This window comes from Pimephales promelas, chromosome 22, assembly GCF_988280905.1.
Source record: "Pimephales promelas chromosome 22, fPimPro1.hap1.1, whole genome shotgun sequence".
Taxonomy (NCBI): domain Eukaryota; kingdom Metazoa; phylum Chordata; class Actinopteri; order Cypriniformes; family Leuciscidae; genus Pimephales; species Pimephales promelas.
The window spans coordinates 15622030-15634802 of record NC_142790.1 but is presented as its reverse complement, the minus strand read 5'-3'; the positions used below and the strand labels follow the sequence as shown (position 1 = coordinate 15634802).

The 12773-nt window shown below is 35.0% G+C and overlaps 1 protein-coding gene across 2 annotated transcripts in view; it reads right to left on the bottom strand.

Annotated features, from left to right (window-relative positions):
- trpa1b (transient receptor potential cation channel, subfamily A, member 1b) overlaps positions 1–12773 on the bottom strand; it is a 191375-nt gene that overhangs the window by 22163 nt on the left and 156439 nt on the right. For both annotated transcript variants that reach the window (XM_089125692.1, XM_089125693.1), the window contains exons 5-9: positions 7550–7668; positions 7171–7333; positions 3631–3806; positions 981–1088; positions 751–859 (exon numbers count right to left, since the gene is read on the bottom strand). In XM_089125692.1, the coding sequence (XP_088981818.1) occupies positions 751–859; positions 981–1088; positions 3631–3806; positions 7171–7333; positions 7550–7645 (652 nt within the window). In that variant the 5' untranslated portion in view covers positions 7646–7668. The remainder of the gene's footprint in view (positions 1–750; positions 860–980; positions 1089–3630; positions 3807–7170; positions 7334–7549; positions 7669–12773) is intronic.

Below are 12773 nucleotides of genomic sequence, written 5' to 3'. Positions count from 1 at the left end.
ATTACTACACTGTAAAAAATATTGTTGGTTTAACTTAAAAAAGTAAGTAACATGGGTTCCCTTAAAATTTTAAGTTGATTGAACTGGAAAAGGTGAGTTAATACAATGAAGGAGATTAATTTAATCATCAGAAACTCAAAATAATAAGTTATCTCAACTAAATAAATGATTACAAAGTGGATTTGACAAAAGAAAATAGGCTATGTTGTGATAACAAATCTTGAAAATATTTTTTACAGTGCACCATTAATTGTAAATACATGGAAAACGAATGGCCAGTGGTCTGCATTATTTACAGTAATTAATTAATCTACATTAATCTTTATAGGATAAACAAAAAGTAATACAGGTTTGGAATGACATGAGGGTGAGTAAAGGATGACTGAAATTATTTTTTTTCATGAACTATCCCTTGATGTCACAAACCGCAATCACATTGAAAGCATGACTGCTTTGTTTGGTTACCATGTGACATGCTAGCAACCAAAGTCACTTTTGACTTGTTCACCCTTAAATCTGTTTTAACTTTAACTTCAGCATCTGAAAATACTGGACCGAAATGAAAGCCACAGGGAACTGTCGGAAAAAGAGAAACAAATATTTACAGCATGTCTTGAACACATCATTCCGGAACAGAAGACCACCCTTGCATTGTGCTAAATCACAATGCCTGCTAAACAGCTTGGTGAATAGGTTGGGAGTGGATTCGTCATGGTGAATTGATGCAACAAGAATACTGAACATGCTTACCAATTTTCAAAACCATCTCCATGGCCTCTTTGGCACCTGCAAAAGCAACTATATGGATGGCATAGTGACCCAGTTTGTTCTGAAGACACATCTTGGCACCACGTTTGACCTAAAAGGAAAGAAAAAAAAAACTTTTATCACAAAATGTGATATTCTAGATTCTGTCTTTCACACTTTTAATGACTTTTAATGCCCTTGTTTTAAGGGCTTTTAAAGCCCTTTGTACTCACAAGAGAATGGAGAGCTTGGCAATTATTACTGCAGCAGGCCAGCATCACGGGTGTGTTTCCCAGATCCCCTTCCAGATTGACATCTGTTCTGTCACAGGACAGAAGGACCTATGGCAAAATGATCACAATTATCTGCAAGGTACTCAATCAGTATAATTCCTTCAACATTTGAAATGGGAAATGAAAACATTTTTTAAAAATGTAGCCCCGCCACATTTCCAGGCAGACGTTGAGACTTGAGCTCGCTGGCGGGGTTGGCATGGTCCCCTGATGACACCAAGGGGAGATGGGCACTGTATAATGAAGTATAATCCATTTCCCCTTGGAGGGGTCTGCCAGTGGTGTCGGATGGTCCTCATATCCATTTTAGCCATTGAAGGCTCCATAACCATACTCCTTCAGCCTTAAAGGATTAGTTCACTTTTCAAAAAACTTTTGCTGATAATTTACTCACCCCCATGTCATCCAAGAAGTCCATGTGAAGAGTTCAGATGCAAAAGCCTCTAAATGCCATTTGAAATTTTCTTCTTTAATGATTATTTTTATCAAACTTGTATATTTAATTTCAGTAATTTCACTTAAATAACAATTAATAGGTAATCATCATTGCCATTTAAGTGAAATCACTGAACTTAAATATACAAGCTTGATAAAAATTATCATTAAAGAAGAAAATTTCAAATGGCATTTAGAGGCTTTTGCATCTGAACTCTTCATGTCTTTCTTTCTTCAGTCGAAAAGAAATGGAGGTTTTTAATGAAAACGTTCCAAGATTTTTCTCCATATAATGGACTTCAGTGGGAACCAAATGGTTCAAGTTCCAAAAGAAACTTTCAGTACAAACTGCAAACTTGTTCAAATTGCTTTAAACGATTCCAGACGATAAATAAGGGTCTTATCAAGTGAAACGATCGCTCATTTTTTTTTTTTTTTTAAATAACAAAGTTTAAGTTTTCTAAGATCAAACGCTCGCCTTGCTCTGTTTTGTGGTTCACGCTCCTGTTCGAACTCGTTCAACAAAATGAACAAATCTTTTTTCGATTCAATTCGTTCGTTTCTTTCGCCGAATGAACCAAATAACTCGGAAAAAGATTTGTTCATTTTGATGAACGAGTTCGAACAGGAGTGCGTTACAGAACAGAGCAAGGCGAGCGTTTGAGCTTACAAAACCTAAACTTTGTTATTTATTTATAAAACGAGCGATCGTTTCTCTAGAAAAGACCCTGATTCATCGTCTGGAATCGTTTAAAGCCCTTTGAACAAGTTTGCAGTTTGTACTTAAAGTTTCTTTTGGAACTTGAACCGTCTGGTTCCCATTGAAGTCCATTATATGGAGAAAAATCCAGGAATGTTTTCATCGAAAACCTTAATTTCTTTTCGACTGAAGAAAGAAAGACATGGACATCTTGGATGACACGGGGGTGAGTAAATTATCAGCAAAAGTTTTTTCAAAAGTGAACTACTCCTTTAAGATGTTAGAATAATTCGATGTTCGGGATGAATGAAGACTTGGTAGGAAACCGGTTTCTTCCACATCGGTATATGTGAAGATCATAAAAAAAACTGTTGGCCCTGACGTAGAGGTTGTGAAACGTTGGTGTCATTTACTTTTATGGCAGCCGGCCAGTTTCTCGGCCGGTCAGTCGATGTTCAGTCTGGCCATAGCACGAGTCACAACCTCCAACAGCTTTTCATTTGTAAGAGTATGAGGTGCCAATTCCTCAACATCTCACAACATCCAACATCTCAGAGCTGGAAAGTTGCAGTTCTGGTGCTTCACTCTGAGAAACCTCTGACCGTGCTTCCAAACCCTGAGATAACCAATGCATTCTCATCCTATGGCATCATATAGTGACGCTTTTGACAATGCGTATACATCCAACACACATGGCATTTAGCGTCAATATAACACGCTTCAGTTATGGGTTGGTTTAGGTCTGGGGTAGGGTTAGACCACTAGAAGGCGTCTTCTGGCCCATATGTATCTGCGTCTCATATTGACGCTAAAGGGTGCCATGTGCGTTGGATGCATACGCATTGTAAAAAAGCGTCAGTAACGGGCTGAGATAACGCACTGAATCCGGCAGGTCTCTAAGTGTCTCTGGTCATGACATCACCCGCCTATGGCGTTCCATCATTAGACTGATTTTACATGCGCTTCCAGTACAATTAGGCAGGGGTATTCCCACAACGTCTTCAAAAGGGAATTGAGCTTTGCCATCACATGAATAAATTATATATTAAAAAAGAAAACAGTTGGTTACACTTTATTTTAAGGTGTCCCTGTTACAGTGTAACTATATATTTAAGTACTAAGTAATATTAATTAATAGCATGTACTTACTATATAATAGGGGTTAGGTTTGCGTTTAGGGTTAGTTGCATGTAATTATGCATCATTTAATATTCTTACTACATGTAACAAGGACACAAAGTGTACCAGTGTTCTTTAATATTTCAGAATATTACTGTTTATACTGTATCTTTTGATCAACTAAATATAGCCTTCCTAAGAGGCTATATCTCTTAAAAAGATTTGATACAGTCTGATGCACATAATGACAAAATATTCAAAAGAATGCATATCTACAGCTGTTCTTTACCCTGACAGTACCCTAAACAGATTACAAGCAGCATGTGTGTGACTGACCTCTACCAGATGATTGTATCTTTTAGAGACAGCCAAATGCAGAGGGCCCATCAGCGCACTGTTGAGGATGTTGGGGTCAGCACCCAGGTCTAATAGTAATTCACAGCTCTGCTGTTGATCCTTCTCCACAGCCCAGTGCAGAGGAGTTCTGCCCTGCTCATCCTGTACATTCAGCTCTACAAAGCAAAAAAAAAAAAAAAACTCAATATATGCAATGGTTGTGACGTTCAGGACAGTAGGACATTCAGTAAGTGTGTCTGATGAGTCAAAATACCTTATTTGGAAAGGCACGAATAATGGCTTCAACCAAATAATATATATATATTTTTAAATTATTGATAAATATGGTGATATAAAGGGCTGAAGACAATAAATTGAGAACTCATGAATAAAAATGTGCACATGTATTTCAAGTTTAAATAGGATAGCCACTTTGTGGCTCCTTTTATTGTATGCATCTCAGAATCTAAACTTGTCAAGACTAACATTGAAACTATATTGCACAGAATTTGTACTTTCTTAATGGTCTAAATAAATCTTTTAAACTTTTCTAGTGAGACTGGATTGAGGTGAGGGATAGTGTACTCCAGGGTGAACTACTAACACTATACTAAGGTTAGAATTTAGTTAGGGTTTAGTATTTCTTTTAGCATTGTGGAAACAGAGCAAAAGGCAGGAGACACTGCTTGCGCTCAAATCTAAATTGTATTAACTTCAGAAAAATAACAACAAATCAAAAATTACAGGTGACCCTCACGGAGGTCCCTCACTAGAACTGACTCGAACAGATAAAATGCATTATATATTGAAAGGTTCAACCATTTCATGATAATAGGGAATTGAAATAATATGTACACATACATAATAAATATCTAAACTTAAATTTAAATAATACTAAAAATGTATTAACATCAATTTTACAAGGAACGAAATGCAAAAAGAAGGAAAAAAAAATCTACACACTATCAAAATACTAACACAATGAAATAATGACCCCCTTGCTCACTCTAGGAAATGGACTATGCCTACACTACCCAGAATTGCTTGAACCCAGAAGGTAAGTTTTGAAAATGGGGATATACTAATATTGGTGATGTAAATTCTAAATAAATAAATAAATGAAACTCTTGGTGTCTTTTGTATCTGTCTAATGTACACCTTACACTAGAAAAAGGTACCAAACTCATAACCAAACAATAACAAACAAACATTGATGACAAAAATATAAACCATACAAACGCAGGGCATACACTGCAACCAGGGGTAACTTATGGCACCATCACAAACATTGTCTAGGCAATCAGGACTATGGTTGAAATTTCCAATGTAATCTTTAGAATTGGCTGCAGGGGGAGTTTGGGACTTTGGGGGGGGGGGGGGGGAAATCGTAACTATTTAGCTGGTTGGTCAGTTGATCTCCCATCCTAGCCAGCTAACAAGTGTCTAAAACCCATCTAAAACCAGACCAGATATATTAGGCTAGGAGAGCAGCTAACCACCTTGGGCTGGTTAAAGTTGTTTATTTCGGCAGCTTGTAATAGATGTAATTAAGAAAAGAAATGTGCAATCTGAATATAATTTGGTCTTTTGCCATTGTAGTGAGTGAACCGGTGGCTCTGTTTTGTCAATGATTTATTGAAGTGTGTGTTCACAATAAGCAGCCGAGTGACGTAAGTGTGTGATCCCTGAGGAGATTATGTGATAGTTTTATAATCATTAGAGCATAATGACACATTGACCTGATGTGATCTGAATAGCAAAAGACTAGAGTGCATAAACAAGTCCTGGACAAGGCCTTCAAAACAGATCTAGATCTATCTATCGATCGATCTTGACCTATCTATCCATCGATCTTGATCTATCTATCCATCGATCTATCTCTTTATGAAGGTTAAAATGTCATTTTATGTACATTATGAAGATGACGATTTGCTGATTTCTAGTATCTTATTTCCTTCCTTTCTGCTGTAGATTAATTTAAAAGTAATCTTATGATCTTCTACAAAATGCAAGTTATATTTCTGGTTGTCAAGTTTAATTTAACATGAAAATGTCACAGATTTTGCAGTTTGCTGGGCTTATCTGTTTGTCCAACCAATAGCAGATGAGGAGGGAGCAGCTAATAGTGTAGAAATTACTCACTCAAGTCAGAATAAAATAAATTCTATTTTGATTAGATCTTATTTATCTTATAGATATGTCTGTAGGACAACCTGGCTCCCTCAATAAAAAAAAAACAATAAAAAAAAACAACAACATGATTTTCCTATTGACTATTGTATTATTGCAAATAAAAAGCTATGTGAACAACAAAAGTTGAAAGTATGATTTCTACTTGTTTTGTTCATCAGGATAATCTTCAAAAATATATAATTTTTTTTTAATGAATTTTGAAGCCTAAATACAATCGCCAGAATTCAAAATCTAAATGTTTAACACAGTCTCATCCCAAGAAGTCATATAACTGACGTCTTGGGACGTCTTTTGACCGTACATCAACATCGGCCTTTTTAGGGTACCCTTAAACGTCGATTACATGACGATCCCGGGCCGTCATACAACTGACGCTTTAACCTTTAACGTCAGTTAGGTGACGGGGTAGGTTTAGGTCTGGGGTAGGGTTAGGATCCGATAACGCCATCTAACTGACGTTTAAGGGTTCCCTAAAAGGTGGATGTTGACGTATGCTCACAAGACATGACTATGACTTTTAAACAAAAAAATCATTTAAAAAATCCATTGACTTCAGGACAATGGAACAGAAAATGCTAAAATGTTAACTTGTTTCAATGTTTTGGCCTACAAAAAAACATCATCCTAGCAGCACTCTATTGTAAAATGTATTTATGCATGTTTCTATGCATCTGGTGATGTAGTCCATTTAAACCCCACCCCATCTTACAATTGACTGCAAGACCGCATTTAGATCTGCACTGTTAGACCTTACCAGGTTTTTTACAGTAAAATACTGGCAACACTGTTGCCAGTAATTTACTGTAAAAATGCACTAAAACTCAAGTTAACTAAAAAATACAACTTATTAGTTTTAGTGCATTTTTACAACACTCTTGCCAGTAATTTACTGTGAAAATGCACTAAAACTCAAGTTAACTAAAAAATACAACTTATTGGTTTTAGTGCATTTTTACAGTAAATTACTGGCAACAGTGTTGCCAGTATTTTACTGTAAAAAACCTGGTAAGGTCTAACAGTGTGCCACAATCAATAACTATAATGTCAAATTTAATTTAATATGAAAATGTCACAGATTTTGCAGTTTGCTGGGCTTATCCCTTTGTCAATAGCAGATGAGGAGGGAGCAGCTAATAGTATAGAAATTACTCACTCAAGTCAGAATGAAATAGAAATTCTACAGTATTTTGATTCCATCTTATTTATCTTACAGATAAGATATTGTAAATTTGTCCAAGTCCTAGTCTTTTTTTTTTGTGTGTGTGTGCATCACAATATGAAGGTAACAACCTTTCACTAATTCCATTACATTGCGGTTTTAAAACCATGTCAAGGAGCAAGTCTTACCCTCAGGACCCACAGTAGAAACAATGAGTCGAATTATGTCCAGGTTTCCTCCGGCTGAGGCATAGTGCAGTGGGGTAGCTCCATTCTCATCTCTGAAGCTAAGGTGTTCTGGACTTTTCTGGATCAGGTGGTCGACGGCAGAAGCCTTCCCTTTGAAAGCCAACTGGCAGAGGAACAGATTATAAAAGTATCTTGCCAAGGAGAGGTGAAACACAACACAAGTCATGTTTCAGTTACCTGGTATTTTTTCTGGTTGCTGTTACTAGATAGAGAACCAAATATACATACATGCTGATGGCATCATCTTTTGTAAATATTTGTGCTCCCCTCCGCCCTCAGCTCTCTAAAAAAAAACATATGTAGGAAAAACAACACGCACCTCAAACACATCCGCAGAATCCAGGTCTGTTTCCCCTTCATTTATTACACATTTGTAGAAGCTGTTTTGCCTCACAAACTCCTTTCCAAACTGCATTTGGTGAGCTTAGTGAGGATCTTCTGTAAAGACAATTCAATCGGTGATCGGTTAAACTGAGAGCAGGTGATTGGATTTGAGAGTATTCTCACATCATTGAACTTGAATATTCACAAAAACTGGCATAACGATTGATTTATTCAATCAAAGACAAACATTGGTTGTTTAGTAGAAGATTGTGAAAGAGAACTGAACATAATTTCAGCAATTTGACCCATTTGAAAATGTTGTTGTTCCTACACTCTCAGAAAAAAAGGTACAAAAGCTGTCACTGTGGCTGTACCTTTTCAAAAGGTAAACTTTTGTCCATTTTAGGTGCTAATATGTACATTTTAAGTGTTAATATGTACATTTTAGGTGCTAATATGTACACTTAGGTACTAATATGTACACATAGGTACTAATATGTACATTTTCGATGCTAATATGTACATTTTAGGTCCTAATATGTACATTTAGGTGCTAATATGTACACTTGTATATTTTAGGTGCTAATATGTACATTTAGGTAATAATATGTACATTTTCGGTGCTAATATGTACATTTTAGGTGCTAATATGTACACTTAGGTACTAAATATGTACATTTTAGGTGCTAATATGTACACTTAGGTACTGATATGTCCATTTCAGGAGCTAATATGCCCATTTTAGGTCCTAATATGTACATTTTAGGTGCTAATATGTACCACTAAGGTACCGATATGCAGCCTTTGGGTACAAAAGTGTACCTTTTGAAAAGGTACAGCCCCAGTGACAGCTTTTGTACCTTTTTTTTTCTGAGAGTTATATTACAAGCTACTACGCTGAACTACATATTTTGGCTTTTAGTCCATGTGTGTTACCTTTGAGGTAATCTTCACTAAAGTTGGTCTGTAAGATTTGTCTGTAAATATAATGAGAGACTTTAATAACAGTCTTTAACAACCACAGGAAAAAACACAAGAATAAATAGCATACACAACCACAGACGACACGGAAAAAAATAACTGAATGAACCGAGGTCTAATATACACACAGAGATAACGTAGCAAGTACACCTGCATAACTCAATCAGCGACTAGAGAGACAAAAGGAAACACTGGCAAACAGGAACTGAACATATTAACACAAAACCAAAAACAAGTCTCTTATATTCACATTCACCATTTATTTGATTAAAAATACCATAAAAACAGTAATATTGTGATAATATTATTGCAATTTAAACCAATATTCTTGCCCAATTAAATGCAGTTTAGTTTAAAGTTTATTCTTGAACTTTATAAAATAATTACTGACTACAGTACAAACCTTTGAATTTTTTACAGATACATTTGTTATCAGGGCAGCATTTATCTAAACTAAAACATAAACAGACAAAAACAGATACACACTAAATTTAAACCAGGAAATAACCAACTTTATATGCATAAAAAAAAACAATAAAAAAAAAACACATCTTTTGGTTTTTAATCAATGTGTTTCCTCTGAGGTCATCCATATGCTTGCATACTAAACCTTGACATTCATTCAATTCATTTTTAGATTTATGCATGTAAAATGTAGTATTTTTCCTTTCAGACCGAAACTATTGATGACTCATGCTGCACTGACTCATTTTGTCTAATCAAATTCTCTCTATAAGGCTCCTTCAAAGTATTTGAAAATACCTCCTTCAAATACCACTTTTTAGTAGTAAGTTGCAAGTCATGGCTTGTGGCCATGATGTAACAAGGCTTTTGTCTATTCAAAGCTGCTGTCCGCAGTTTTACCTCTTTGTCGCCATCTCTGTTCGAAATCTGCAATTGCAGTCATTCACGGAATTATCAACTTTACGTAAGTTGTACTTCGACACAACACAGCGTGGATGAACACAATGTTTGAGGACAGTATGCAACTGTCAATCACTGTGCAGTGTTGATACTGGCATTCAGAATCACAGATTATTATTTTTGGAAGTATGACCAACATAATAATTTTCACTGGAAAATGCTCCGAGCGGGCCTCGAATCCGGGTCTCCGGCATGAGAGTGAGGCGGTCTAGGAGCGCAAGGAGGCTAAAGACTGCAGACCCTAGCATCTGTCGCTAAAGCGCCTATTGAGATCAAAAGAGTGAGGTTTACTTGCACAGCAACTACTAGCTGGCCTCCGTTAGACTCGCAGTCTCTTTTTTTTCTGTAGTCACTCCGAAGTCCGAACAAAGTCTTTTGCATTTTTCAGCAGGTGAATTTGTTGTCACTGTCATTTGAACTTTTCTGGATCAAATGCATCAAATTGATAAGTTTAATTATATAAAGTGCTAGAAAACTAGCCGAAACTATTTGTGATGTAATGACGCAAAGACATGCTCAAATCTCCCTCGGAAATCCACCAGTACCACTGGAATTAAAAACATTATTACAAGCTTAACGTTTTGAATCGAGCTACGGCAAGCAGATAGCGTTGAACACTGGCTGGTTATGTATTTTCTCAAATATATTTTGTATCATTTTTAACCCCAATAAAGCTACGAACTGCAGCTTTAAATAGCCCATTCAAATAAAATCGATTTTCTAACACGATATGAGAGTAATGAAAAAAGTGAGTGAGTTAGCAATCACAACTATTATGAAAAATAAGCCGATATCATGTTTCATAACGAAATAAGGTCAAGAATCTCATAAGATAACGAAAATGCTGAGAATCAGTCAGTGATGGGTGTACCGAAGCTGTTAAGCAGGAAATGCACCAAACAACAGCCTGTCTGACTGAACTACAGAAAAAGCTTTATTCCATTATGACAACTGTTTACAGTGTCAAATTACTGAGGATCCGAGCACACGCTGACAACATCCACGTGCTTTTAAATTCAGATCTAGTGCAGTGTGCATCTTTTGTGTGAGATTATTCTTGGAAAATGGTCCAATTCTGGAACTTTGGATTAGAACATCTAATTTTCAAGGAAAACACATTATATCCTCTGCCAGACAAGTGCACTAATTGATGGATTACCGCCTGTGTAATTTGCAGCAGACACAGTGAATGCAGGAAGTCTTTTTATTTCCGAGATGAAGCACTAAAGATGGTTGCCAAGCAGTGAGCAAACACTGCTAAATGAGATAGACCCGGGCTGCTGTAAACGCAACAGTCTGCTCTTGGATTATGGCCCGTCGCACAGGTGTGCTGAGATGCAAATACTTTTCTTTTGTTTTTGTTGCCATCAAATCAATTTTATAGCCTTCTAAGAATTTGCAGAGAAATACACATTGTAGTTCTCCATAATTGACCCATTATCTAGACTCAGAGTAAGTTCTTCATTAAAAAATGAGAATCAAAAGATAATGTCTGCAACAATTAGAAAAACACTGAAAAATCAAAAAGTGAAAAATATTTGTAAAATTAGAGTTGATAGCCAATAACGATATTATTATTAAATGTTTGTTTGCCATAAGTCATGCACTTGTATTGTACTTAAATTGAATAAAAAAGGCATAATTTGTAATTGTAATTGAATATTTACTGTATAATCATGAATCAATAAGTTAAAATATAAAGTCATATATTTTATATCTCATACAGTACATCTAAAACTACTTGTTTATTATGACATAAAGAGAAGGAACTTTTTCCTACCTAGATGATGTGTCTGCTGAGCAGTTGTGCGCTGTGGTCTTGCTCTCTCTCTCTCATATGAAGTGAGTTATATACTGTGTTGGTTGAAGGAGATCCAGTTACAGTGGCTCTCACTCAGAGGTAATGCATCTAACTCTATCATTAAAGCCAATGCTAATTTCACATGAGACCACTTCAAATGCTGGTAAATGTAAAAGAAAATGTCCAATGGCCTATGGTTTCACATGTAATATTGCTTCCCAGAACTGATAAAAGGATTTTTGAAACCAAAGCTAAAATTGTGGCTTGTGGCTTCACTCAGTTCATTGAAATAATTAAAATATGGATTGTTGGTTTGTCTTTGGTTTAAACTTTGCATTATTTAAAAGGAAAAGTAAGAAAAGTTATACAAATAACATTTAAAGGATGACTCAGTAAACAAAAATCCATATATATATATATATATATATATATATATATATCCCACACACTTAATGTTTGAAAAAGAATGAATCATGGCATAAAGTATTGATATATACATGATTTTATTTAAATAATCTTATTTACATATTTAATTTAAATGTATTTATTCAAATGGAAATTCAAATGAAATCTGATAATTGTGAATTCAGAATTGTAAAAAAATGATATAGTTAGAATAATCAATTAGTTAAAATATCTATGAGATTGATTGGTTAACATTTAATTAAATGGTTTAAAAATATTAAACCTGTAAAAATGTATAAAAACGTAGTTCGTTTAGTACTAATAAATGCATTAAATTGCATTCTTATTTGCTTCATTTATTGTATGACTGAATGTGGAATACAAATGAATGGACATTCTAAATGTTACTAAAATACATATACCTTAATTTCCTTTAAATTTAATGTAGAAAAAAATATTATGTTTAATAACTGATTGGCTGTCATATATCAGCAAATGGCAAAATAATTTATTCCCAATATGATGTGCATTAGTGTACGCAATATCAGACGCATTAGTGTCGCGGCCCATTTAATAAACATGAAAATACACAATCCGAACTTAAATGGTTGTAATTCAAGAATGCTTTGGAATATAGGTAAGAAGAATATAGAGAATATATTTGGCAGATTTAGTTAATTAAATTAAGAAAGAGAAAAAGAAAAAAAGTTATAGAAGTTTGAGTTTATGAAAATGTAACAATGTAATTATTCATATGTGATATAAAATATATTTTTTTCAAAACCTTGTGGACTCTAAAACTGCAAGAAAATCAAAGCCAAAACTCTGAACAAGTTGTGTATCAAATTTTAGTTTGATATCTCAAAAAATGTGCTTTCAGTAAGATTTTGTTTGGGCGCAGTACCAAACTTTTTCACTAGGTCACAACCAGACTTCATTACTGCACAAGGGTGCCTCCATTTCCATGTGTTTTGAGTGATCTGAACCATTATTTCCACATTTTAATACAATTTATGAAGTAAGTATCCTATTCAGAAATACTAATGTAAGTTTGGCATATTTTGATATGAAGTCAACCTGAATAATCACATAAAAAGAACATATATGC